This window comes from Artibeus jamaicensis, unplaced genomic scaffold, assembly GCF_021234435.1.
Source record: "Artibeus jamaicensis isolate MK-2021 breed Jamaican fruit bat unplaced genomic scaffold, CSHL_Jam_final contig_471, whole genome shotgun sequence".
NCBI classification, from domain to species: domain Eukaryota; kingdom Metazoa; phylum Chordata; class Mammalia; order Chiroptera; family Phyllostomidae; genus Artibeus; species Artibeus jamaicensis.
In genome coordinates, this window is record NW_026521850.1 from 4,801,478 (window position 1) to 4,825,331 (window position 23,854).

Genomic DNA, 23,854 nt, shown 5'->3' on the forward strand with positions numbered 1-23,854 from the left:
TGTAAATCTAAAACTTTTTTTTCTATTCTTGTAAAAAAAAAAAAAAAAAACTGGCCTCCTGCAACAGCTTCCGGTGCTCATCTCCCGGAAGCAGAAAGGGGCTTTTCCCTTCACAAAGATGACGGCAAGGGCGTCGCAAAGAGACCATCCCAAGCAAAGATGGCCGCGGCCAAGGGGCGGAACCGGAAGCACTGACTGGCGGGAGCACGGGTCCGCGGAAGGCTCGAGGACGCGCAGGGCGGCGGGGGTCCGGGCATGAAGCTGGGCCGGGCTGTACTGGGCCTGCTGCTGCTGGCGCCGTTGGCGGTGCGGGCGGTGGAGCCCATCAGCTTGGGACTGGCCCTGGCCGGCGTCCTCACCAGCTACATCTCCTACCCGCGCCTCTATTGCTTCTTTGCCGAGTGCTGTAGCCAGAAGCGGAGCCTTAGCCGGGAAGGTGGGACGGGGCGGCGGCTGGGGGCTGCCTCTAGGACTGGGGCGGGGAGCGCAGGAAGCCGGGGCAGAGCTGAGGCCGGCGCGGCTGGGACAGGGAACCGAAGTGGCCGGGGTGCGGGGTGGGGCCTGGCCCCAGGATCCACCGCCGGAGACAGCCCGGAACTTGCTCGGACACTGAGGAGGCGAGCTTCGGGTTGGGCTGCTTCACGCAGAAGCGGGGTGGTGTGGATGGTTGCACACTTCCTCCAGGCAGAGCTTTGCTCCTTCCCGGCCGGAGACAGAAAGCATGGTGGGGACCCTCCCTGCACGGCCCGGGGCGGGAGGAGCAGGTCTGGTGTCAGGGGCGCACGCTGGCAACCGAGGAGCCAAGGGCCGTTTCCGGAAGGGAGCCAGGTTCCGTCCAGGGCTGTGCAGGGCAGACTAGCAGAGTGAGGTCTCCCTGGGCCCACCGGCCATCCCCGGGCGAGGTGCTGTCTCCGTGATCCTGTAAACTTTAAATTTTGCCAGCCGAGCGCCCCCACCCGCTACCTGACCGGCTTTGTTTTTCCCAGTGCTGCAGAAGGACCTGGACAGCAAGCTCTTTGGACAGCATCTTGCCAAGAAAGTCATCTTAAATGCCTTGTCTGCCTTCATAAGCAACCCGAAACCCAAGAAACCTCTCACCCTCTCCCTACACGGGTGGACCGGCACCGGCAAAAATTTTGCCAGCAAGATCATTGCGGAGAACATTTACGAGGGCGGTTTGAACAGTGACTATGTGCACCTGTTTGTGGCCACGCTGCACTTCCCGCACGCCTCCAACCTCACCCTGTATAAGGCAAGCTCAGGAGTCGGAGCCCTCCCCGGATGGGGCCCAGTTTGTGGTCTCTTGGTTGTGGGATGGTATTTGGGAATTGCCTGTTGAGTGAGCCCTGAAATTAGCTACATGTGTCAGTTCGCCATTGAGAAACGTGGAAGTTACAGAGGGTTTCAGATGCACCAAGCAGTTACACCGTCAAACTTTGTGGTTTCCAAAACAGGCCCAGTGTGATACGCGTTTTAGTAAGTGGGGTCATAGGATTTTAGAGATGGGTGGGATCAAATCCAGCTTTTAAAAGATCATCATATCTAACTCATTTTGTGAAAGAGGAAGCGTTTCTAGAGAGGCCTAAATTTGTTTGACTGCAGTGTTGCAGAATGCTTATTGTTCTATGTCCGAGAGCCTGGATTTGAGTCCTAACTTTCTAGCCTACCAGCTGTGCAATCTTGCAAATGTTGCCTAACCTCTCTGAGACTCAGATTTTTCATTTATAGAATTGGGGGGGAGATGTGAGAAATCAATGAGCTGTCAAGTATGTGCCATGGTACTTGCCTGGCCTATGAGTGTTCAAATTAAGTGTTAACTGTCACCTTTTTAAATCCATGTAACGCACCTGCAAGGCAGCAGGACACTCAGCAGTGTAGCCCTCACCCATGGAACCCGTTTTTCCCGTCTGCTTGCTGAACGTGGGGATCGCCAACTGCCCTGGGTTCCCAGGGTGTGCGACTTTCAGTCCTAACACTGGGAAAGTTCCATTAGAGATAAGTTGGGCATTCTAGTTAGCATTCTGGCTCTACCGCTTAATAGCTGTGTGACTTAGGGCAAGATACTTAGCCTCCCCGGGCCTCGGTTTCCTTAGTTGTGACGTAGGAAACGCTGTGGTGCTGTGCACAGCATCGATGGGCTTTGGGAGACCACGGCCATGCGCCGTGGGAACAGTGCTCACCGCAGGGGCCGACCTGCACTCAGTGCCCAACGCGCGCTTTGTTCTTGCCCAAAAGTCGCGTGGCAGAGTGGGAAAACCATGGCAGCCGGAGCCCAGCAGGTCTGCGTGAGTCCTTGTTTAAACAGTGACTTGCTCTGGGCCCCCCTCAAGTTATTTCAGCTCTCCTGAGGGGGCCCCAGTACCGAGAGGCTGGCCCCTGCCTGCAGAGCAGAATTACCGCTTAGGTGTGACGTGTGCGGCGGAACATTGTAACCGTAGTCACGGGAGCTGAGCAAAAGCTGAAGAGAAGTCAAGACCGACGTCGTAACTTCCAGAGTCGCCCTCAGAAAACAGCTCATTTCCCCTCCTCACATCGTGGGGTACAGTCTGGGAGAGCACCCTGGCTCCGATTTCCAATCGAAAGGGTCTTTTTTCCTTACCTTGATTGCCTAGTATCTTAAGTGCCTGAATGTGTTTTTAGGGAATGTTTCTGTGTAAGCACAGCTGCCGAGCATTATTCTAGAAACTCGGGGGCGTTTGCTCACCACACTCACCCCAGAGCACGGTGCCCTGGGGTCCAGCCGCCTCCCGTAAGCCTGCATTTCTTGCGTTCCCCGTGGGAAACGTAGACGCCCTCTCAAGGCTCTTCTAGGGGCTGAACGGCGCAGTAGGTCGCTGGGTCTCTGCCTTCTTTCTAGATGAGCTGCCATGCACAGGAAACGTGTTAATGCCGCCATTCATTTTAATGGCAAACGACCAGCCGTCCAGCGCCTCAGCATTGGTATCAGGCAGGTTAGGATTCAGGTCCTAGTTCTGCCACATAGCAATTTTGTCATTTTTTATTAAAACATTTTTTTAATTTATCGATTTGAGAAAGAGAAATACATCAATCTTTGTTGTTCCACTTATTGATGCATTCATTGGTTGCTTTTTTGTATGTGCCCTGATGGGAATTGAACCTACAACCTTGGTGTATCTGGACAGTGTTCTAACCAGCTGAACTACCTGGCCAAGGCAGTTCAAGGAGTAATTTTGTAACCTCATATTCTTGGACAAGCTGATGAAGCTGTCTGTGCCTCGGTTTCCTCATCTGTGAAATGGGTCCAACATGCCTGCTAGGCAGGGTTGTGGAGAGGACCGCAGGAGCTTGTCAGCTCCATTCCTAGCACGGTGCCGAGACCACAGTAAGCGCTGGTAAACGCAGCAGTGTCGAAGCCCGTGCCGTGCCCGGCGCCGGGATCTCGCTGGCTGAGCAGTCCGTTTTGGTCCCCCCCCCCTTGCCCTTCAGGACCAGTTACAGCTGTGGATTCGCGGCAACGTGAGTGCCTGTGCGAGGTCCATCTTCATCTTCGACGAGATGGACAAGATGCATGCGGGCCTCATCGACGCCATCAAGCCTTTCCTGGACTATTACGACCACCTGGATGGGGTCTCCTACCAGAAAGCCATCTTCATCTTTCTCAGGTACGTTCAGGCTGGGGCACAGGGACGCGCTCTGAGCCCCAGCCCCTGGGCCTGGGGGAGGAACCCAGCCCTCGTTCCCCACACTCACTTCGCAGCAACGCCGGAGCGGAAAAGATCACGGACGTGGCCTTGGACTTCTGGAGAAGCGGGAGGCAGAGGGAGGAAATCAAGCTCAGAGACATGGAGCCCGCCCTGTCCGTGTCGGCTTTCAACAACAAGAACAGTGAGTGCGGGGCACTTATTTTTATGTTTTCATTGAATTTATCGGGGTGACATTGGTTACTAAAATTATGTAGTTTTAGATATACAATTTTATAATACCTCATCTGTATAGTGTATTATGTATTCACCCCGAGGAGCACTATTTTTTTTTCCCGAAGACTATAGTCTTAGATTTTATTTACTTTTAGAGAGAGGAGAAGGGAGGGAGAAAGATAGAAACATGGATTGATTGCCTCTCACACACCCCCAAATGGGGACCTGGACTGCAGCTCGGGTACGGGCCCTGACTGGGAATGGAACCCGTGGCCCCTCAGTTCACAGGACAGCGCTCAGTCCGCTGAGCCGCACTGGGCATGGCAAGAGAAGTGCTATTTTAAAGAAAGAGGGAAATTGTTGATCATGGAGTTCTTGAAAATCAGGTCCTGTTTTCTTCAGCCAGATCGTTTTCTTTGTAGAAGAAAAGCAGGTGGTTGAGCAAGGCAGGTTGCCATGGGCCCCTCTCTCTGTGCGCTGGCCCGGAGCTCTGAGGTCCTGTGCCCAAGCGAGCAGGTGGCTGGACCCTTGCTCTGTACCAGGCACCGGGTGACACCCTCTACCTGCACCTTTTCTGTAACTTTGTAGGAACCCTGTGGGATAGAAGTTATTTATTACCGTCCGCATTTTACAGCGGAGGAAGCTGAGGCTCAGAGAACCATAGGCTGCCCAAGTCCGCGCAGCCTGGTGGGGTCCCTGGTTCCAGAGCCCAGGCTTTAGCTACCCAGCCCGTTGCTCTTCCCGAGAGTCACACACCTTAGACCTGGGGTGTCAGGCTCATCTTCACCAGGGTCGCATCAGCCTTGCAGTTGCCTTCAAAGGGCCAAATGTAATGTTAGGACTGTGTACATGTAACTGCTCCTTAACAGTTAAGTGAGAGCTCAGTGCTGCCCCCTGGTGGAAATAGAGTGCTGAACAGGATAAAACAAGGTGGAGGGGTGGATTTGGCCTGCGGGCCTTGTGTTTGCCACCTGTACCTTAGACCTTGAACCCTTGGAGGTGGGAAGCCACGGTGGTGGAGGCTGACCTCGGGGGTAAAGCCTGTGCATCGTGACTGTTGCTATTAGAGTCTCCTTTGCTTGCGTTTGTTCTTGAGACTACGAAGCAAAGTTCTTTGAAACAGACTTGCCAAGAAGTGCGTACTTCTGCGGTTGCATGAACAGCGTGGGATGTTTTGTGTCGATGTGTGCAACTGGGATGTTATTAATAGAAGAATATTTTATGGTATGTTCAGTAGTTTCTTGGCCAGAAAGAGTATGGACACACGCAGTGGAAACCGTAGCCCAACTACCGCAGCAGGTGAGGCCAGGACTGCCAGCAGGCCGCCGGGCTGGAGCTCCGGAATCAGGCAGGCCTGGCTGTGCCGTGGACTGACTGTGGCCTTGGGCAGGTGGCCGAACTCTCCCTCCTTCATTCCTTTGACAAGTGTTCCCTGAGCAGCGGCTCGGTGTCAGGCCCTGGTCTAAGGACTGGGCACACATAGTGAACAAGAACACAGAAATCCTTACTCCTGGGCTCACGTCCTGGTGGTGATGAGTGAGGACGTGTGGCGGGTGATGGGGTCTCTCGGTGTCTAATGGAGGTAGGGGCGCGTCTTCCTCCACCCCCCGCTCCCCCCCAACAGGGAGGGGAGTAAATAAGAAAGGGGGGTCCGGTCCTAGGAGGAGAATAGGCTGCAGTTTTAGTGGAGGTCAGGGAAGGCTCTCTGCCAGGTGACATTGGGAGCCGCGTGGACGTCAGAGGGACAGCGAGTCTGGAGCCCTGGGGTGGGAGTGCACCGGGAATGGGAGCCAGTCCAGCAGGAACGGAGGAGAGCAGGGTGGGTAAGAGGGAGCCGGCCCGGGAGCCATGGTGGGGCCTCGGGCTTGATTCCATGTGGGGAGGGAGCCCCGGGGGGGTTTCTAGCGGACGGTGACGTGATGGGACCTAGTTGTACCAGGACCTCTCTGGCTGCTGGGCAGAGAACAGACGGACAAGCCAGGAGCTGCCGCAACGGCCCAGGGAGCAGTGCTGGGGGCTTGGAGCCAGGGGTGGCGGTGGGGATGGTGACGTCGTCAGATTAGGGTGCACTCTGCAGGTGGAAACACTAGGATTTCCCCAGGGATTGTGTGTAGAAATGAGAGGGAGACAGTCGAGGATCTGGTTTTGCAATTACAAGGGCGGCACTGCCATTTAGGGGGACAGACTTCGGGGCTGGGTGTGTCGGGGTGGGGGTGTGTGACGAGGGGCCTGTCCGGTGAGCGGTGCCTGTCGGTGGCTTTCGGCAGAGATAAGGAGCTGCCGGCTGGATATTCCGTGGGAGTTTCAGGGGGCATCAGGCTGAGGATACAAATTGGGGAGGGTCCATAGGTGGTTTCCAAAGCCGTAGAGGTCGCCTGTTCTGCCAGCACTCTCCCCGGGTCTCCGAGTGCTTGGTTCCTCACTCGCTCTGTGCCCGGAGGCCGCCGCCTCTGCCAGGCCTCTGGCCTTGCGTGGAATTGTCTGTTTACGGGCTTGCTGGGGCTCCTGGCTTGTGAACCACGGGAGGGCAGAGCCCTGTCCGCTCAGCCCAGGGCTTCACCCCACCCCAGGGTGCCGCAGACGTGGGACCTGCGCAGCGCTCAGCCCTGTTCTTTCCTACGGCCCAGACCGCCCCGTCCTGGCACTCACACCCAGCTGTGATGCCGTGGTTTGTAATCAGAAGTATGTGTTTGGTCTCCGTCCCTGTTCCTGGCTCAGATCTCCTAAAACCCTTGGAATGTGCAAAGTGAAAACAGAGACGTAAAGGTTGCCTCATATCAAACCGCTTTCTGTCACAACCCAAGTTTGTGTTAATGAGGGCACTTTTGGAAAGTACCCGAGGGCAGGGCTGCGTTCCAGGGGAACAGACCTGTGATCAGAGGTGGACTCAGTCACGCCTGTGTGATGGAGTCTCCACAAAAACTGGGGAAAAAGTGTGGTTGAAAGAGCTTCCGGGTGGCGAACATGTGGAGGGCCCGGGCTTGTCTGCAGCCCGTTCGGAGGGGGCACCGAGGCTCGTGTCCCGTCCCCATGCCTCACTCTGAGTCTTTCTCCTCCCTCCCTTCCTCCCCACTTCCCTCCCTCCCTCCCTCAATGGCGGTTGTCATTCTCTGCTCTTTTGTATTGGTTTCGGGTGGACAGCATGGTGATCCGACAGTCATACACTCCACACAGTGCTCCCCGAGACTTCCAGTCCCCACCTGGCACCGCACGTGGTTATGACACTGTTGTTGACTATGTTTATCAGTCTCTCCCACCTGGCTGTTCCTGAGTTAAGTGACTTTATAATGAACTGGCAGTCTGCTGAGTAAAATGTTTCTCCGACTCTGCGAGCTGCTCCAGCCAATTAATCGAACCCCAGGAGGGGGTCATTGGAACCTCTGTAGCTAGTCGGTCAGCAGCACAGGTGACAACCTGGACTTGCAGTTGGCCAGAATGGGGGTGCTGAGCCCTGGACCGTGGGATCTGACGCTGTCTCCAGGCCGATGGTGTCAGACCTGACTTGGACTGTGGGACACCCAGCTGGCACCAGAGAATCGATTGGTGTGAAAAACCCCACCCGTCAGTGATGGCGTCAGACTCGGGGCAGGAAGCAGGCACGAGAGGGAAGCGGCAGAGCGGAAGGGAAACTGGGGGGCCTGCTGGGTGCAGCCCAGTGGCCCCACATCCTGGAGACCGAGTGTGTCTGGGGTCAGGAGGCCCGGAAGCCTGCGGGAGGTGTGGCTGGAGGCTTTGTGCGTGCAGAGCCACTCCTGTCCCACTGGGGGAGGGGCAGTCACGTGTTCTCACTCCGAGGGTCCTAGTTTTGGACCCCCCCCCAACACTCTGTGCAGTGTGGGTGCGCCGGCAGCAGCAGTGGGTTTCGACCCTGTTGCTAATCCCGCCACCGAAACTCCAGTGAGTTGCGTGTTTCCGGAGTAAAGAAGAGCCTGGTGCCTCCCTGGGAACGCCTCACCTTCCCTGCTTTCGTGAGCCGCTCCTGTCCCTCTCGGCTGCCCCAGGGCACTTCAGACCCGAGAGTCACATCTTGAGGAGGCCTCACAGAGCCCACCGTGTAAGGAGGGCGTCCCCCCACGGTCACGTCTCCCGTCTCACTGGGACCTGAGCTCTGAGGGCAGGTGCGGGGCCCCAGGCCGGGGCCTGGCACCCAGGAGACGTGCGCTGGACGGCCAGGTGGGCGGTTGGCCGGCCGGCGGGTGAACGGCACCTTTCTCTTCTTCCCAGGCGGCTTCTGGCACAGCAGTCTAATCGACCGAAACCTCATCGACTACTTCGTCCCCTTCCTCCCCCTGGAGTACAAACACCTGAAAATGTGCATCCGGGTGGAAATGCAGTCCCGAGGCTACGGCGTCGACGAGGACATCGTGACCAGAGTGGCCGGGGAGATGACGTTCTTCCCCAAAGAGGAGAAGGTTTTCTCCGACAAAGGCTGCAAGACCGTGTTCACCAAGTTGGATTATTACTACGATGACTGAGGGCGCCGACGCCGGCCCCCCGAGACTGCAACACCCCGGCCTCCCCAGCACCGCCCCACCCCGTCTGGGCAGGAGTCCGATGAATTGGTCCTGTTTCCCGGGCGTCGTGCTCCGCCCCGCGGGCCGCAGCCCCCAGCAGCCCCCGGAGGAGCCTCTGGGAAGGAAGGAGCCGCTCCCAGCCCACTGGGGTCGGCTCGTGATTTTTTAAAGATCATGTTTTAATTTCAAGAGTTTCTGTTTCAAGGAAGGATGAAAAAGTTACTGAGAATGTGATAACTTTATTTAAAATGGTTTTTAACATTATGAAAAGCTTTTCGGACTCGACCTGGCTGGCTTAGTGTGCTTTTTTTCAAGTGCCCGTCTTGATAATGTGCACTGTGACGTCTTTGCTGCTAAAAGAAGCCCGAGTTCGTAGCCCGTGGTCTGCAGGATGTGGGGAGCGAGGCCACAGCAGTGACCAGACATGTCGCAGGGTAACCATCGCAAGGAGCAGTGCTGTAGTTGCTTATTTTTAATTTTTTATTGATTTTAGACAGAGAGAGAAACATTGATTTGTTGCACTTCTAATGCAGTCTTCAACTGATTCCTGCATGTACCCTGACCAGGGATCGAACCCACAACCTTGGTGAATGGGGATGATGCTCAAGTCGGCTGAGCTACCGGGCCAGGGGAGGGCGGAGAAGTACTCAGATGAAGGACAAGGATGCAAGTGGACACGCAGAAGGCTTAAACGTCTTTCCCAAAGGTTCGCAGCCTGTAACTCGGAACACTTGTTAGTGTCCCTGAAAGTATGTCCACTTGTCACTTGCTGGTCATTGAGCTTTGCCAGGGAAGGCCCTCCTCGGCCCTCCATTCCTGAAGGAGCCGCGTGCTACCTGGCAGGTGCCGCCATATTTTTTTAAGGCCTCGCTCACTTACTGCTACTTTCTGTGTTGGATCGGAACGCCCAGTGCCTTCCAGGGAAGCTGAGCGACACCCCCCTTTGAGGATGCCAAGAACAATATCCTCACTGATGCCGATAGCTAGCCACCCACCAGTTTACAATAAAACTAATTTCTGAATACTTTAAAAGAAATCCTTACCCAAGGACATGGTCAGTGATTTTAAAGACGGGAGAAAGAAACATTGATACGAGAGGGAAAAAAACATCACTGGTTATACACGCCCCAACCAGGGACTGAACCCACAACCTTCTGGTTGGTGTACAGGAAGATGCCTCAGCTCACTTAGCCACCGGGCCAGGGCCGAGCACATTTTCAAAGAAGTCCCTCCCCTGTGGGCCTCTCACACCTCAGCTGTGAGGCATGACCCCGCCTGAGCAGTCAGGGTTGGGAGTGATGTGAAGTCCAACTTCTAACGTGGAGACTCTGAGGCTCGGCGCACAGCCCCGGCTCCTCCCCCAGGTGTAGGGGGTGTAGCGCCCCATGGCGGGGTTCCCGTCGCTCCTGAGACGCGGCCGTGGGGTTCAAGTCCAGAGATGCCAGGCAGAAGCGTGGAGCCCACACACACCTCGTTTGGCACCTCACACAGGCCCTACAGACATGCCCATGCGGGCGGGAGTGCCCACGCCGTGCGCTCAGGGATGGGGCTCAGCAGGCACAGGTCGGCTGGCAGCCTGGGTGCGGGGCCCACGCCGGACCCCTTTGCCACACGGCCACCAAGGCTGTCCAGAGGCTCAAGGCTGCTCGGGCCCCTGTCGCCTGCTTGGAGTGAAGAAAGTGCTTGATGTTGAGCCAAGGCTGGCCTGTTTTCATGTCCCCAGGAGTCAGATGAGGGCTAATCATTCATCTGGAGATGGCAGCCCCACACCTGGGGCCCCCAGTGAGGGAGCACAGAGGTCCCCCGATTAAACGCAGAAAGTTGTCTCCGTAGGTGAGGATTACAGGGTGGAGAGGCGGGCTGGGCCAGGCCTAGAACGTCCGTCTCCTGGGACCACAGCACCTTCAGCTGAGGGATGAGGGGGTGGGTACGATGAACCTGCCGTCTGCCAGCTGCTGCTCGGAGCTGTTGGCGATGCACTGGCAGCGATGGGGGGCCAGGGGAAGTGCGAGTGGGCTGGGGTCTGGTTGGCCGCTCGGGTTGTATTTCCAGTTCTGGCGGCAAGACCTGGCAGTGAGGTCTCCTGGTCTGAGCCGGCCACGCTCAGGTCCAGGAGGGTCAGCAGTCCCATCTCCCCATGTCAGTCCTTCCTCCACTGATCTCGGGAGAATGTGGTACAAGTCCAGCTCTCTCTGTCCACACAGGAAAGTATGACTGGAGTCTAGACAAGTCTACTCCCATTTAACTGCACCTGTGTGGGGGCGACAGCCTGTTTTCCCCAGGTAAACGCTGATTCTGCGTGATGCGGACCGCCAGCCGGCATGTTCAGGACACAGGAGCCCCGCCCCCTAGTGGTGGACGAGCCTTCATTCCACACTCAGACCGTTCAGTTACCAAATACGCCAACTAGGGGAAATTTGCAAGTGACATCCCACATGCTAAAATCTTGGCTTTATTTCCTGTTCACTGGGTCAGTTCAGGCTCCTGTCTGTATCGTGAGGGTTGGGTGGGTGGGGGTGCTGGGCCGTGGTCAACTGCGGCCTTTTCAAGTTACAAATCCCAGACAGCGGTCCAAAGGTGGCCAGTGCTCGGGGTTTGTTGCATCACTGTAAACAGAGAATCTTGTCTCCTGATCAGACACCCAAAAGGTTATCACAGAAGTGTAACTTAGCTCCAGTTTGAGCATTTGTACTACAAAATGTGAGCCTCATCTCGGCATTTTTATTTTTAAAGATTTTATTTACTTTTAGAGAAACATCAATGTAAGAGATAAGCTGATGTCCCTCTCACGCCCCCAACCAGGGACCTGGCCCACAACCCAGGCTTGTCCCCCGACTGGGCATAGAACCAGCGACCTTTTGGTTCACAGGCCAGTGCTCGGTCCACTGAGCCACACCGGCCAGGGCCCACCTTGGCGTTTGTAAAGGACTCAGCGTGACCCTCTGTGCGGAAGGCCTTCTGTGTGGGAACAGCGCTCCTCCTGCCACACCCACACCCGAGGGCCGCACGTCCTCCTGGCGTCTGCGGTGCCGTCGCAACTACGAGGTGACACGTCACGCTGGCTGGAGTCCAGTCCGACCCCCAGCGACCGGGGAGGTCCGGCCCAGCGCCGCCACAGCGGGTGCCATTGCCAGAGGACACCCAGGACCCTCTGTTCTATCACTGTGACCACACACCACCACACCACAGTACATTTTACCATTTATTTTCAGAATATCTGATAAAATAGGCAATTATTCCATTTGTATCCTCTCCATGTTTTAAAATAAGAAACATCCCGTATTTGTGTTCTCCAAGATTCATACATAAAAAATTATAAAAACACACACACCCTCGAAAAACCCTGGCATTCCTATGGGCAGTACTTCCGCCTGTGATGCACGCGCACCAGCCGCGCTCGGTAGCACCCGCGTCCTCGCGCAACGCAGAAGGCACCTGTCACCGCGGGACTCGCAGGCTCGGTGCAGCGACTCGGAGGACTGTTTCCAAATCTGCACCCCAGGGCCCCCCAGGCCAGGCAGCCAAAGGGACTCCCCGCCAACGCCCAGACTCACTGGACGGCAGTGCCGGTGTCCCACCAGGGGTGCCCGAAAACGAACCCGGTGTCCACGCTGCCTGTCACTACCACAGCCTGTCGTAGACTCAGGGATGGGTCTGTACGGGCACTTCGATCAGACCCCAGCGATCTGAGAAGACGGCAGGTTACGTGCCCTCAATACCGTCCTAACATCTCTCCTCAAACCAGCCTACTTATTATACTTCAAAGATTTAGAGAGAGGGAAAGGGAAGAAAAAGAGGAAGAGAAGCTTCACTTGTGCAAGCATCTTGCACACCCCCAACTGGGGACAGGACCCACACCCCCGGCGTGCGCCCTGACTGGGAATTGAACCAGAGACCTCTGGGTTCGCCAGCTGGTGCTCAACCCTCTGAGCCACACCAGCCAGGGCCAGCGACTATTTTTATAAGGAGAAGAAAGGGCGGACGAGGGGTTCAGAAGGACGGTTAATCCTAAGAGTTGCAGTGTAGATGCCACCTTCCCAGTACTCCTTTCCCTGTTACCAACAACCTGACACCATCTGCATCCCAGGCGGACACCCCGGGCACAAAGGTCGAAGTGCTCCAGGCTGTGCGTCCCAGTTCCTGGGATAACCGCTTTCCACGCACCTGGAAGCCCATCACCTAAGGCAAAACCTTTAACTCTTGAGTTCCCCAATCGAGAGCGATTCCGAAAGGCAAGGCCTGGGCCGGCAGAGCTCCCAGCTGCCTCCTCCCCCGGTCGGATGAGAGGTCAGTAGAAACTCAGCCGGGACTGCACAGTCTTGCAGCCCTTGTCGGAGTAGATCTTTTCGTCTTTGGGGTAGAACGTCATTTCCTCCGCCACTCTGCTGACGACGTCCTCATCCACGGCCGAGCCGCGGGCCCGCATCTCTGCCCGCACACACATCTTCACGTGCGTGTACTCCAGGGGCAGAAAGGGAACGAAGTAGTCGATGAGGTTCCTGTCTATCAGTCTGCTGCGCCACAGGCCACCTGCAGAACGAGACGCCGTCGTGGTCACCTGGCTGAACTCTCCGCTCCGACGGGGCCCGTTTTCATCCCAACCCACGATATACTCTTCTCGTTACCCCTTGACCTCTCTGTCGAGAATGCAACGAGCCTCCCGTAAGGACTGGCTGGCTACCCCTGCCTGCTAACCGGCTTCTAGAACAGGTTTGGATGGCCAAACCTACAGAGAATTTCCATAAAAATTTATTGGGCCCAAGACAGGACATACCTGGAAGCAAGATCTCAACAGACTGAGAAAAATGCTTCCTTGAATGACAGCTGGCAGCCTTCTCTCCGCCTCTGGAACTACGAGAGAAGGCGAGGAAGCCTGAAGGGGGCCTGCCAAAGCCCGGCGGGGCTGGGTCACAGGAGAGTCCAGGGCAGCGGCCCCCTTGAGGGGTCTCAAAGAGGACCTCTCTAGCGTTCCAAAGGTGTGTTACCTAGACGCACAGAGACAAGGGGCGGGACTATCTTAAGGCAAAAAGAAGCCTTTTACTAAAGAAGCCACGTGCCTGGGATGACTGCCCAGCATGGCCTGTGCAGTCAGGGATTTCTGGTGAGACCATCTGTGAGGTTACTTTTCATAGAAACCCTGAGAAATCCTCTAAAAAAAAAGCCCCTGGTTCAGCAAAGCCACAGAGACCAGCAGATTCTGCGGCTCCGTGGAAGGCGCAGGGCTGGGGGCCCGTGACCCTGCCGGACTCACTGTGCTTGTTATTGAAGACGCCCACGGACAGCACGTGCTCCAAGTCGTGCAGCTGGATGTCCTCCCGCTTCCTTCCTGCCCGCCAGAACTCCAGGGCCGTCTGCGTTATGAGGTCTCCACCTGCGTTGCTGGTTTCGCCCACGAGACAAAGATTAAAATCACACGTGAAGACTTCTGTGTCTAACCAGGAAGCGCATTTGCTCTAAGGTTTATTCTTAACTAAGGGATATTTACTAAGTGCCACTAGACAAAGGAACACGGGGCCTGCTTAACACCAAGCAGCTCAACACCTGCTTTTCCAGAACTTGCTACGTAGCCCTGATTCTTCACAAGCCCCAAAACAGCATGTGCAGGGAGCGAAACTGCCCGCTTCCAGCAACTGTTTCATTCACTCTGTCCTGCCCTCTCTCTGTGCCAGGCTGGTACCCAAAAGTCAAAGAAATCAGGAAGTCGCTTTTGCCAGGCTGGCACTCTTGTCCCTGCTGGTCACCAGAATGTCATTCTAGCCCTGGGAGAAGGAAGGGCAGGTGCCTCCCAGAGAGACCCCTTCTTCCCACTAACCTGAGAAAGATGAAGATGGCCTTCCGGTAAGACACGCCGCCCACCTGCTCGTAGTAGTCCAGAAACGGCTTGATGGCATCGATGATCCCGGGGTGCAACTTGTCCATCTCGTCAAATATGAACACGGAGCTCGCACAGGCACTCACGTTGCCCCGGATCCACCCCTGCAACTGGTCCTGCGCCAAAAAAGAGGACATGCAGGCTCAACGGATGGGCCCAGGGGCTGCAGAAGTGCTACCCTAGCCCTCGAGCCCTGAAAGGGGAAAATCAGAACTCTCTGGGACTTAACAAAGAACTCTTAGAAACTGCACCCTAACCTCCATTCACTGGGTAGCAGCTCTTCCACAACATTATCTATTAGAAGCGGAAACTAGCCCAGGCCGGGGTGGCTCAGTTGGTTGAGTGTCGGCCTGCAAACCAACAGGTCACTGGTCTGATTCCCAGTCAGGGCGCAGGCCTGGGTTGCCTGCCAGGTCACCATTTGAGGGCCTATGAGAGCCAACTGATTGATGTTTCTCTCCTTCTCTCCCCTTACTTCCGCTCTCTCTAAAAGCAAATAATTTTTTTAAAAGCAGCATTTCTTCCCAAGCTTTTTTTGGAAACAAACAAAAAGACACGTGAGTCACAAGCTCTCGACCCCAAATGTGAAAGGCTCCAGAGGCGCCCTCATTTCTTCACCCTTCTTTCTTTGAGTGATTTCTCAAAGAACTCAGAAAGCGAGAAAACGATGCTTTTGGCAGCCTTCCCCACCTCACATCTGCTTTCACTTTCTTGTTCAGTTCAGTTTCCATTTCTCACTTCAATCCCCGCCCACCAGCGGGAATGTTGCCCTTTCTGAGGGTGACATGCATTACAATGAGAACCGTACTAGACAACTTGGCATAAATTAAATGTGGAAAGAATATCTCAAAAGGAGAAACCGTCTTCAGGTTCAGTGCTCTGAGGCCTTCATCTGAAGGGAGGAAACAATGCCAAGGACCTGAAGGACAGGCGGAGCGGAGGGAGTCAAGCTACAGGGTGGGGGGCAAGCGCTCTAGTCCGCATCGCCAGTCACAGAGGCCAGGTGGGCGCCTTCCAGGGAGCCGTGCCCAAGCAAACTGCTTGTCCGCTTATTGGTGAAGACGGCTCCACTCAGCCACGGGCTGTGATGGGAACGCCGAACGTGCTCATTCCCTGCAGAAAGTAGATACCCTGCGACCTAGAAGTGAGGAGATACAGGTTCTGGTTTCTGATTTGCTCCCCGGTCAGGAAGACTGTAAGGAGCAAGTCACCTCACTTCTCTTGCCACCATCCCTTAATGGGAGTATCATCTCCACCACTGTGTCACTTTGGAACTGAGCGAGGAAAAAGTTGTAGGAGAGCTGTACGAACGGCCAAGGGTCACCGGGGTGGGTGCCTTAACTCAACAGGGCCTGGGGCTGCTGCAGGAGCAGCGGGTGGGCAGGACGGCAGGGCTCCCTTACCTGGTACAGTTTTATCTGGTGCTCATGAGGGAAGTGCAGGGTCGATACGAACAGGTGGACAAACTTACTCTTCAGGCCTTTTGCATGAAGATTTTCAGCCACAATTTGGCTCACAAAATTCTTGCCTGTGCCAGCCCAGCCATGTAGGGAAAGAGTCAGTGGTTTCTTGGGCTCTTTGTTGTTCTTGAAGCCAGTCAGCGCCTTGAGAATCACCTCTGTGGCCAGGTGCTGCCCAAACAACTTCTCCTCCAACTGCAGCTTGAGGCCTGCAGGAGCCAACCCCAGGACAGAGAGAAAAACGCACGTCAGACTCGCACCAGAAAGGCAGCATGGCTCGCAGCTGGCCGAGGAGATGCGCAGAGTGGTGGGAGGTCCGGCAGGGTCTCAGGCAGACCCCAGGGCTGGCCACGGGGCGGAAGCGTGGGTTGTAGAGTCACATGATGCCACTTGCAAGGAAATACACTAGATTCTGTCCTTAACATGCAAGTGTCTGACAAGGAGGCTAATGAGTCCGTGCAGCCAAGCATGAGCCCTCTTGACTGAGCTGCAAGCTGTCTCCCCAGCCACCCCTGCTGCCTTGAGGAAGCCTAGGGCTAAAATGGGCGTTCTGGGCAAACTGCAAATGTGAGAACTACCTAAAAAGGGCTGACGTGGCACAGAAGGGTCGGCCTCTCCGCTTTCGGTTTTTTTCCTGGAGTTCCAAGGAGCCCAGACACTTAGACAGGAATGGGGGCAGAGCCTCGCAGGCTGGAGAATGTCTTGGAAATGTGGGCGAAAAAGGGCCACGTGCTAAACCTGGCTGGCTCAGAGGGCGCCTCCATGATGGGCTTGATAAACTCAGAGGCTGAAAGGAAAACTTTCTAAATAAAAGTAGGTAGTCACTGCCAGGCCTGTGGCGTCCTTGACAAAGGTCGAGCATTACCTCAAGGGAGCCTGGGCCTGCCTACAGCCTCTTTGCACCTGAGGCCAAGGGACCGCAGCTTTGGAAAGGCAGGGCAATTTCCTTTCTCCAGACCCCTCGGCACAACCACAGTGGCGGGAGCAGACACCAGCAACCCCCTTTCTATTATCATGTTAACTGCTTGACTGTTAGCTATCCGATGCCCACAAATGTACAAGTATATGCCTGACTCGTTTTATTCTTTATCCAATCTCAAAGGTTTCCCCTCTTTGCTCTCTCCTCCCTCCCTAATCTATCACCAATGAATTTCAGGTAACCCCTTCCATCTTCCCCTTTGATTCTGATGTATAAACTAAATGGTAAAATTGCCATTTTCCGGAGCATTTTCTCAATCCCTTGAGAGTTTGCTTCCTGGCAATTATCGTCAGTTTGGTTCACATAAACTAATAAAAATTCTTACAGGATGGGATGTTTCTTACCTAGACAGAAGGCACGGCTTCCAGGGCTGGAATCCAAACGGAGGCCCCATCTGCCCTCTCTCCCTCCCCCCACCTCGGGTGAGCCGTGTGCCAGGCGCGGATGCCCGCTGGGTTCTGTCCCTTGCGTCCCTCGCGCCCCTCCAGGCGACCCGCCGTACCCGACGCGTTGAGCGGCTTCTCCTCGCCGCAGCACTCGGCGAAGTGACAGTACAGGGCCGGGTGTCGGTAGGCTACGTAGATGGACGCGACCCCGATGGCGAGGGCCACGGAGATGGGCTCGAACGCCGCCACCGCCTCGGCCCCCAGCAGCAGCCACAGCGCCGCACGAGCCCCGAGCCGCCCCATTTTCCGGTCGCAGCGTGCCTCTCCTCCGCACCCAGGGTCCCGCCGCGGAGGGACCGGGGCCGGAATTCCGTGTGCGTCACTTCCGCCTCGGACCCCGCCCACCCCGGTAGTGCCAAGTTGGAGAGGGGCGCGGCTCTGCGGCCCCATCTTTGTGAGTGGCACAAAAGGTGTCCCGCCACTCTTAGCCTCGGTCGAGCCCCACGCCTAGCTTTCTCGGTTTTGTTTTCTTACGAGCTTCTCCTGGATCGCACGCTTTGATTTCTCATCCCCACTCCTCCTGGAGCCGTGATGAGCGTTTCTCCTGTCCACCCACCTGCCTGCCTTCCCGAAATATCCTGGACACTCAGGCTGAGCACCAGGGACTCAGCACGACGGACGAGCCCTGGCGTGCGCTGGCAGAGCCAGAAGCCTGTTCCTTCGTTCAGCTGCATAAAGCAGGCCCCGTGCTGTGTGCTGGGGAGACAGCGGTGGGGAGTCGGCTTCCCACCGCTGGAAGCTCTCTGGAGCTTCTGGGCCGTGGGGAAGGCAGCAGGTGGGCCGCAGAGCAGGGAAGGTTGCTGTCTAAACCGACAGAGCTCACCGGGTACAAAGTGGGGAGTGGCATGTTCTACACAGAACGAAGTATTCAGATATGCCATTTGGGGAACTGGAAATATTCCACCTGGTGGAGGCTGGTGAGAATGAGGATTGAGAAATAGGCAGAAACTGGAAGGGGAAGACTTGCAAGTGCTGTAAGTGCTTTGGCCTCTGTTCTGGAGGGTAATAGGGAGCCACAGAAGGTTTTACACAGAGAGCATGCCGGCTAGATCTGCGGTCACGGTGGCCGCTGGGCTTACTGAGGAGGCTATCGCTGTGGTCCAGGTAACCTCAGCTCAGACTTGGCTGAAATTGGTTCATCCATCAACATATTTCACAAACACTGGCTGTGTCAGGTCAGTACTCTACTCTAGGGATACAGCACCGACCAGGACAGACAGCCCCTGCTCGCACAGACTTCTCAGTCTGCTGAGGGAGACAGACGGGCAAGCAGACAATTTGCGGACATGGTGGTCAGTGCCGCGAGGTGGGACACCAGAGAGACACCTCTCCCAGTCTGTAGGCTGGGGAAGTCCTTCCTCCTCTATGTATCAGTTCTGTCCTGAAGAGTGAGGAGGGGAGGGTTAGGGTGGTCACACTGGGTGGTCCGGGCAGGAGTAGGGCGTGCAATGGACTGGCAGCGAGAGCCCGGGACATGGAGCCCCACATGGCTGAGGTGTGGGGGTGTGAAGACGGGGAACTGGACTGCTGGGCAGGGCCCAATCATCAGGTCTTTTGAGCTGTGTTGAGGAGACAGCCTTACCCTGGGGCCAGACAGGGGCCATGAGGGGCCTTTCAGCAGTGACTGTCTAAACCACACTGGCTTTAGATTGGGGTTGGAGGGACCAAGATGGGGGGGGCAACTGGGTCCAAGGTCAAGACCCTGAAAAAAAAAAAAGATGGGGGCCTGAACTGCAGCAGAAGTGGGGGAGGGAGGGGAGGAATCTGAGTCATTCTTGAAGTGTGAACTGGAATGGGGGGTGCTGCTGTGGCCAGGGAGTGCAGGGCACTGTGGAGCAGGAACAGCTGGGACGATGAGGACTCCATGCCCCCCCCACTGCTGCAGCCCACTCTCGTGTTACCTCGAGGCCTTCTGTGTTACCACTAGGGTCATGAATGCCAGTGACTGAGCCTTCTAAGTCTGGGTCTTCACACCATCGAACCCCTCCAGTGCCGTGTACAGTCCTGAAAGACACACCCATTTCCTGTAAATACTGGTGACCTAAAGTCTCCCCTGACTCGGGAGCCCTACAGGAGTACTGAGAGGGTCAAAAGACGTGACAGTCCCAGCAAATGCTGCTGCTGACCTCTTACTGTCTGCAGCAGTAAGGGGTCTACATACCTCAGCTCATTGGTGCCCCCAGCATCTTCAAGAAGAAGGGGCTGTTGCAAGTCCCCACTTTACAGATGGGGAAACTGAGGCTCAGAGGAGTGACAGCAAGTGTCTAGAACCACTCAGCTAGGAAGACAGGGAATGAACCAGGTTCTGTGACTTTTATGATCCCAGTCTCCTGTTCTCGTCACGCTCCATCCAGTCCCCGTGTCACAAGGCCCCTGTGGCTGCAGGGGCTGCTCCTTCAAACTCGGGCTGGACTTGGCCAGCTTGTGCCCGAGGCAGCCCCCACCCTCGGAGCCAGAAGGAGAGCCGGTGAGGTTAGGCCGGTCATGAGGACCTGGCAGCCGGGCCAGCCGCCTGCTCCTAGAGCCCCGGCAGAGAGAGCTCGTCCGATGGCCCTAGGAGAGGTGCTCGCAGCTCCAACTCCTTTTTTGGGGGGTGGCCCTTGTGGTGGGCGCTTCCCTGTCCTGGGTCAGCCATCTTTAGTCTGTGGTATGTGAGCCCCAGAGGTAGATGGAGACTTACTTCCCAAGGGCACAAGACAGCTGGTCACTGTAAGGATCCCAATGCCAGAGAGTCAGCCTCTCTCCTGTGTCCTCCCTGCACAAGCCCCCAGTGGCCCTGGCCTGGGACAGGGCCACTCTCACCTCTGGCCCCTGGAAAGAGAAAAGGGCCCTCAGCAACTACATGGAGTAAACAGAGAAGCAAAACAGACAATTGCATCCACCTTGTTGAGATACATTTTCCATAAAAGTATTTTTTTAAGATTTTATTTTTTTTAGGGGGGAGAAAGAGAAGGAGAGAAACATCGTCAACGGATTATCCTTCACATCTCAACTTGGGACCAGAACTGCAACCCAGGTGTGTACCCTGACCAGGAATCAAACTGGCGACCTTTCAATTTGCAAGAGGACACCCAACCAACTGAGCTACACCAGGCAGGGCTCCATAAAATCTTAATTCTTCATTTAGTAATCATTAAGCATTTTTGTGCCCTGGCAGGTGTGGTTCAGTGGGTTGAGCGCCAGCCTGCACGAAGCAAAATGTTGCCAGTTTGGTCCCCAGTCAGGGCACGTGCCTGGATTGCAGGCCAGGTCCCCGGTTGGGATGTGCAAGAGTCAGTCGATGCTGTATCTCTCCCTCTCCCCTCCCTGCTCTCTAAAAATAAATAAATAAAGCCTTAAAATAAATGTTCCTAACACATCTGTGTTGTTTTTGATCAAGTGTATACTAACACACAGCAATCCAAAGGAACTGTTTTAGCACTGCGAGCTCACCAGGAAATGCTTTACGTTAGATTTTCATTTGCCCCGTATGCACACCTCTGTTGCGGAGAAACAAGATAGGCAGGTCAGTGAGAGACTTCTAGGCCAAAAGTGCAACTCGCTGGGATGACGTTTGACGGGGGAACAGAATAGAAATGTGAGTTCAGGTACAGGTAGTGATTGTGCCAACCTGGCCTCTTCGTGCGCTTTACGGACAGGTGGTGGCAATCCGATGCCGCCAGGTGCCCGCCGGACAGCAGAGTAGCAACGGAACCGTGAGATGCCCACTCCCACGGCAGACAGAAAGCGGCGTCTTTTGTAACCGTTAAAACAATGATGAAAAGTTCCGTTGTTAATGTAAAAATATGCAAGGGGGTGTGTGAGCAAAAAATCCTGTGAAGACCCCACCCCAAATCAGACCCTGCTTGGTAGGTGTTTACCCATCATGCTTCACGCCCACTCTGTGCCTTTCCCACAAGTAGCTGACGCCCCCCTGCGGGATTGCCGGCTGCCAGTGAAGGGTCGCTCCAGAGTGTGTCCCCTGCCTCTCCAGTGGCAGCCTCTTCAGTTGCCACATCTTCCCTGTCGCCTCACTGACTCCACTCAGTTCTAGACCCTTCTCTCTCTGTCCTCCCTATCTCTCAACACCGTCTGTCACATGAATGACCACAGTCACCCCCAAGGTCCCCCATATCCACCCGCCTGTGTCCTCTCCCATCCATTCTCCTCAGGACAGAGGCAGGGGGTCTTTTCACAAGAAACTGCATCCTGTTGGTGCTGCTTTGAACCTGCCATGGCCTCCAAAAGCCCTGATGGAAAAGTGCACCCTCCCCACTATATCACCTGCCCGTGGTGTGGCCCTGCCTCCCTCTCAGACCTTCCCCTCCCACCTGCCCACACATCAGTCCCACTGCCCCCTTCTCTCTCCTGCCCAAGAGTCTTTGCGCATCCTGTCTCTCCACCTGGACCCTTGCTGCTGAGTGTCCCTTGGCTAAGAGCCCTCAGGCCTCAGCACGGAGCCCCTCCCCTGCGTATCCCTCCTCCCCGCAGCCCTCCCCCCACCCCGCCCCGCCAGGTCTCCCAGCACCCCTTTGTGCCCTTGTCTATGTCCATCTCTCCTGCTGGCCGACAGCTTCAGGGGGCGGCTGCCTGCTGTGCTCTGTTTCTTTAATTCCTAGAACTGCGGTGTACACAGTAGGCGCTCAGTACATGTGTTTAATGTTAAAGGATTCAGCACTTCCCAGGCACTAAAGGAGAGAAACTGGGCATGAGCTCTGTGGAAACTCTCTGTATCATCTTTACAAGGAATCTAAAACTCTTCTAAAATTAAAGGTTTCTTGAGTTAATCAGCCTTCTGGGTGCTGCTGTCCGACTGTCAGTGACGTTGTAAAATCATTATCACACGAGCTCTGCTGCTTCTGAACGGAGATTGGTTGTGAAAGTGGGAGAATTGCACTCGATGGGCAGAAGTGCTTGAATGGCTGAGCGCGATGTGCGTGAAGTGGATAAATCATCCAGTCTGCATCCACTAAAATAAATATTTAAGGTGATAGAACGACGTTTGCCTATTGAATGTGTCTCCAATAAAAGAAAGACTATATGCTGAAATTTTAAAGTGCATGAAAGTTGCTATAAACACCTTACTATGGAACATAAGCCAGCCACACAGACAAATCCTGTAGGATTCCACTTGGGGGGGGTCCCCGGAGCAGTCAGATCCGTAAAGACAGAAAGTAGGGTGCTGGTTGCCTGGGGCTGGGGGAGGAGGAGACGGGGGGCTGTTCAGTGGGTGCAGAGTGGCTGTTTTGCAAAATGAAAAGTCCTGTAGGTTGGTGGTCCAGCGATGTGAATGTACTTAACACCATTGGACTGTACACCTGGGAATGGCTCCCATGGGCCCTGGCCCGGTGGCTGAGCTGGTTGGAGCAGCGTCCCAATACGCCAAGGTTGTGGGTTTGATCTCTAGTCAGGGCACATACAAGAAGAAGCCAATGAGCCCTGGCTGGGGTAGGTCAGTGGATTGAGGGTGGGCCTGTGAACCAAAGGATTGTGGTTTGATTCCCAGTCAGGGCACATGCCTGGGTTGAAGGCCAGTTCCCAGCAAGGAGCACACAAGAGGCAACGATACATTGATGTTTCTCTCCCTCTCTCCTTCCCTACCCCTCTAAAAAATAATAAATTTTTAAAATCTTTTTTAAAAAAGAAGCCAATTAATGCATAAGTAAATAGAGCAACAGATCAATGTGTCTGTCTGTCTGTCTCTCTCTCTCTCCCACTAAAAGTCAATTTTAAAAAATGGCTCAGACAGTAAACTTTGTTATGTGTATTTTACCACAATTAAAATTTAAATTTTAAAATGTATTACGTTCCTATTACCATTGTAACCAGAAAAGACACCGGCATTCAGGCTGCCTGTCACTACCAAACCCAATTAGCAATGACAGGATTGAATCTTTTATGGGCGCTTTACTCAGATGGCCAGTGATCCGAGAAGGTGGTGGGCTCATACCCTAACAGACCTGTGAGGATGGGTGGCATAGGATAAAACGGTGGCTGGACTACAATCCGAATGGTGCCTGGACTACAACCCAGGAAAGACAGCTGACGTCAAACCAGGGAGCCAAAAGGGCGGGCTTTATCCACATAGCAACCTGAGCCCGAGGAGAACCACCAATGATGTATTGCCATTTTGTCCGAAGGGGACCAATCCCCAGCTCCCACGAAGAAAGCCTACCTAAATAAAAACTTGCCACATTCCCTGCTTGGGCGTGACTTCCCTGGCCCCACTCTGTGGACCGGAGAACCTCACCAGGGCACACAGGCCCCAATAAAGCTCTTTATTGCCTGACTTTGTGGCTGATTGACATTTCTTCCTTGGCAGAACCTAAGAAAACCTTTCAAGACCATCTTATCTTCTCTTTCCAGGCCAGACCTTTTATAAGCAGGGGGCGGGGAAGACGAACAAGGTATGGTGTGGGCTTTGAGATTCAGAAGCTGCAACACTCCTGTCCTGGGCAGCTAGCTGTTCCAGGGGACGGGGGTCGTCTGCTCTCCCTGGAACACAAAGGCCCGGATGCCTCCAACTTGTCCCCAGGTGGTCATCTCTAGCCAGTGCCCCAGGAGGCCAGCTATTTTCCCAGGAGCTAGGATGGGCCTTATCTGTAGGTCCTGAAACAAAAGCTTTAACGTACACACGACTTGCTAGACTTACAATTTTTTGCCTTAAGCTAAAATTTTCCAAGTCTTGAGTCCCCTATCACCATGAGCTTCTGAATATTAACATTT

General features: G+C 55.0%; 2 protein-coding genes across 2 annotated transcripts; one reads left to right on the plus strand and one right to left on the minus strand.

Moving 5' to 3' along the window:
• The first annotated feature begins 182 nt into the window (after window positions 1–182).
• Window positions 183–8,677, plus strand: LOC119049298 (torsin-1A). The gene is made up of 5 exons (XM_037145312.2): window positions 183–436; window positions 987–1,252; window positions 3,448–3,623; window positions 3,719–3,846; window positions 8,103–8,677. The coding sequence occupies exons 1-5, from the start codon at window positions 256–258 to the stop codon at window positions 8,351–8,353; spliced, it is 1,002 nt and encodes a 333-aa protein (XP_037001207.2). The 5' UTR covers window positions 183–255; the 3' UTR covers window positions 8,354–8,677.
• Window positions 8,678–11,581: 2,904 nt separating this feature from the next.
• On the minus strand, window positions 11,582–17,554 carry LOC119049390 (torsin-1B). Its single transcript, XM_037145403.2, has 5 exons — window positions 17,206–17,554; window positions 15,668–15,933; window positions 14,205–14,380; window positions 13,644–13,771; window positions 11,582–12,922 (listed from the first exon to the last, which is right to left on the minus strand). The coding sequence occupies exons 1-5, from the start codon at window positions 17,537–17,539 to the stop codon at window positions 12,681–12,683; spliced, it is 1,146 nt and encodes a 381-aa protein (XP_037001298.2). The 5' UTR covers window positions 17,540–17,554; the 3' UTR covers window positions 11,582–12,680.
• Window positions 17,555–23,854: the final 6,300 nt, after the last annotated feature.

What these genes read in the sequence shown, in the direction of transcription:
- LOC119049298 (XM_037145312.2), top strand. Translation starts at nt 256, where the DNA reads ATGAAGCTGGGCCGGGCTGTACTGGGCCTGCTGCTGCTGGCGCCGTTG. An exon ending in CCAACCTCACCCTGTATAAG is followed by an intron (nt 1,253 to 3,447) that starts GCAAGCTCAGGA and finishes CTTGCCCTTCAG; the next exon opens with GACCAGTTACAGCTGTGGAT. An exon ending in GGCTTTCAACAACAAGAACA is followed by an intron (nt 3,847 to 8,102) that starts GTGAGTGCGGGG and finishes TCTTCTTCCCAG; the next exon opens with GCGGCTTCTGGCACAGCAGT.
- LOC119049390 (XM_037145403.2), bottom strand. Translation starts at nt 17,539, where the DNA reads ATGGGGCCGCAGAGCCGCGCCCCTCTCCAACTTGGCACTACCGGGGTG. An exon ending in ACCAGATAAAACTGTACCAG is followed by an intron (nt 14,381 to 15,667) that starts GTAAGGGAGCCC and finishes TTTTTGGCGCAG; the next exon opens with GACCAGTTGCAGGGGTGGAT. An exon ending in GCCATCTTCATCTTTCTCAG is followed by an intron (nt 13,772 to 14,204) that starts GTTAGTGGGAAG and finishes GGGCGAAACCAG; the next exon opens with CAACGCAGGTGGAGACCTCA.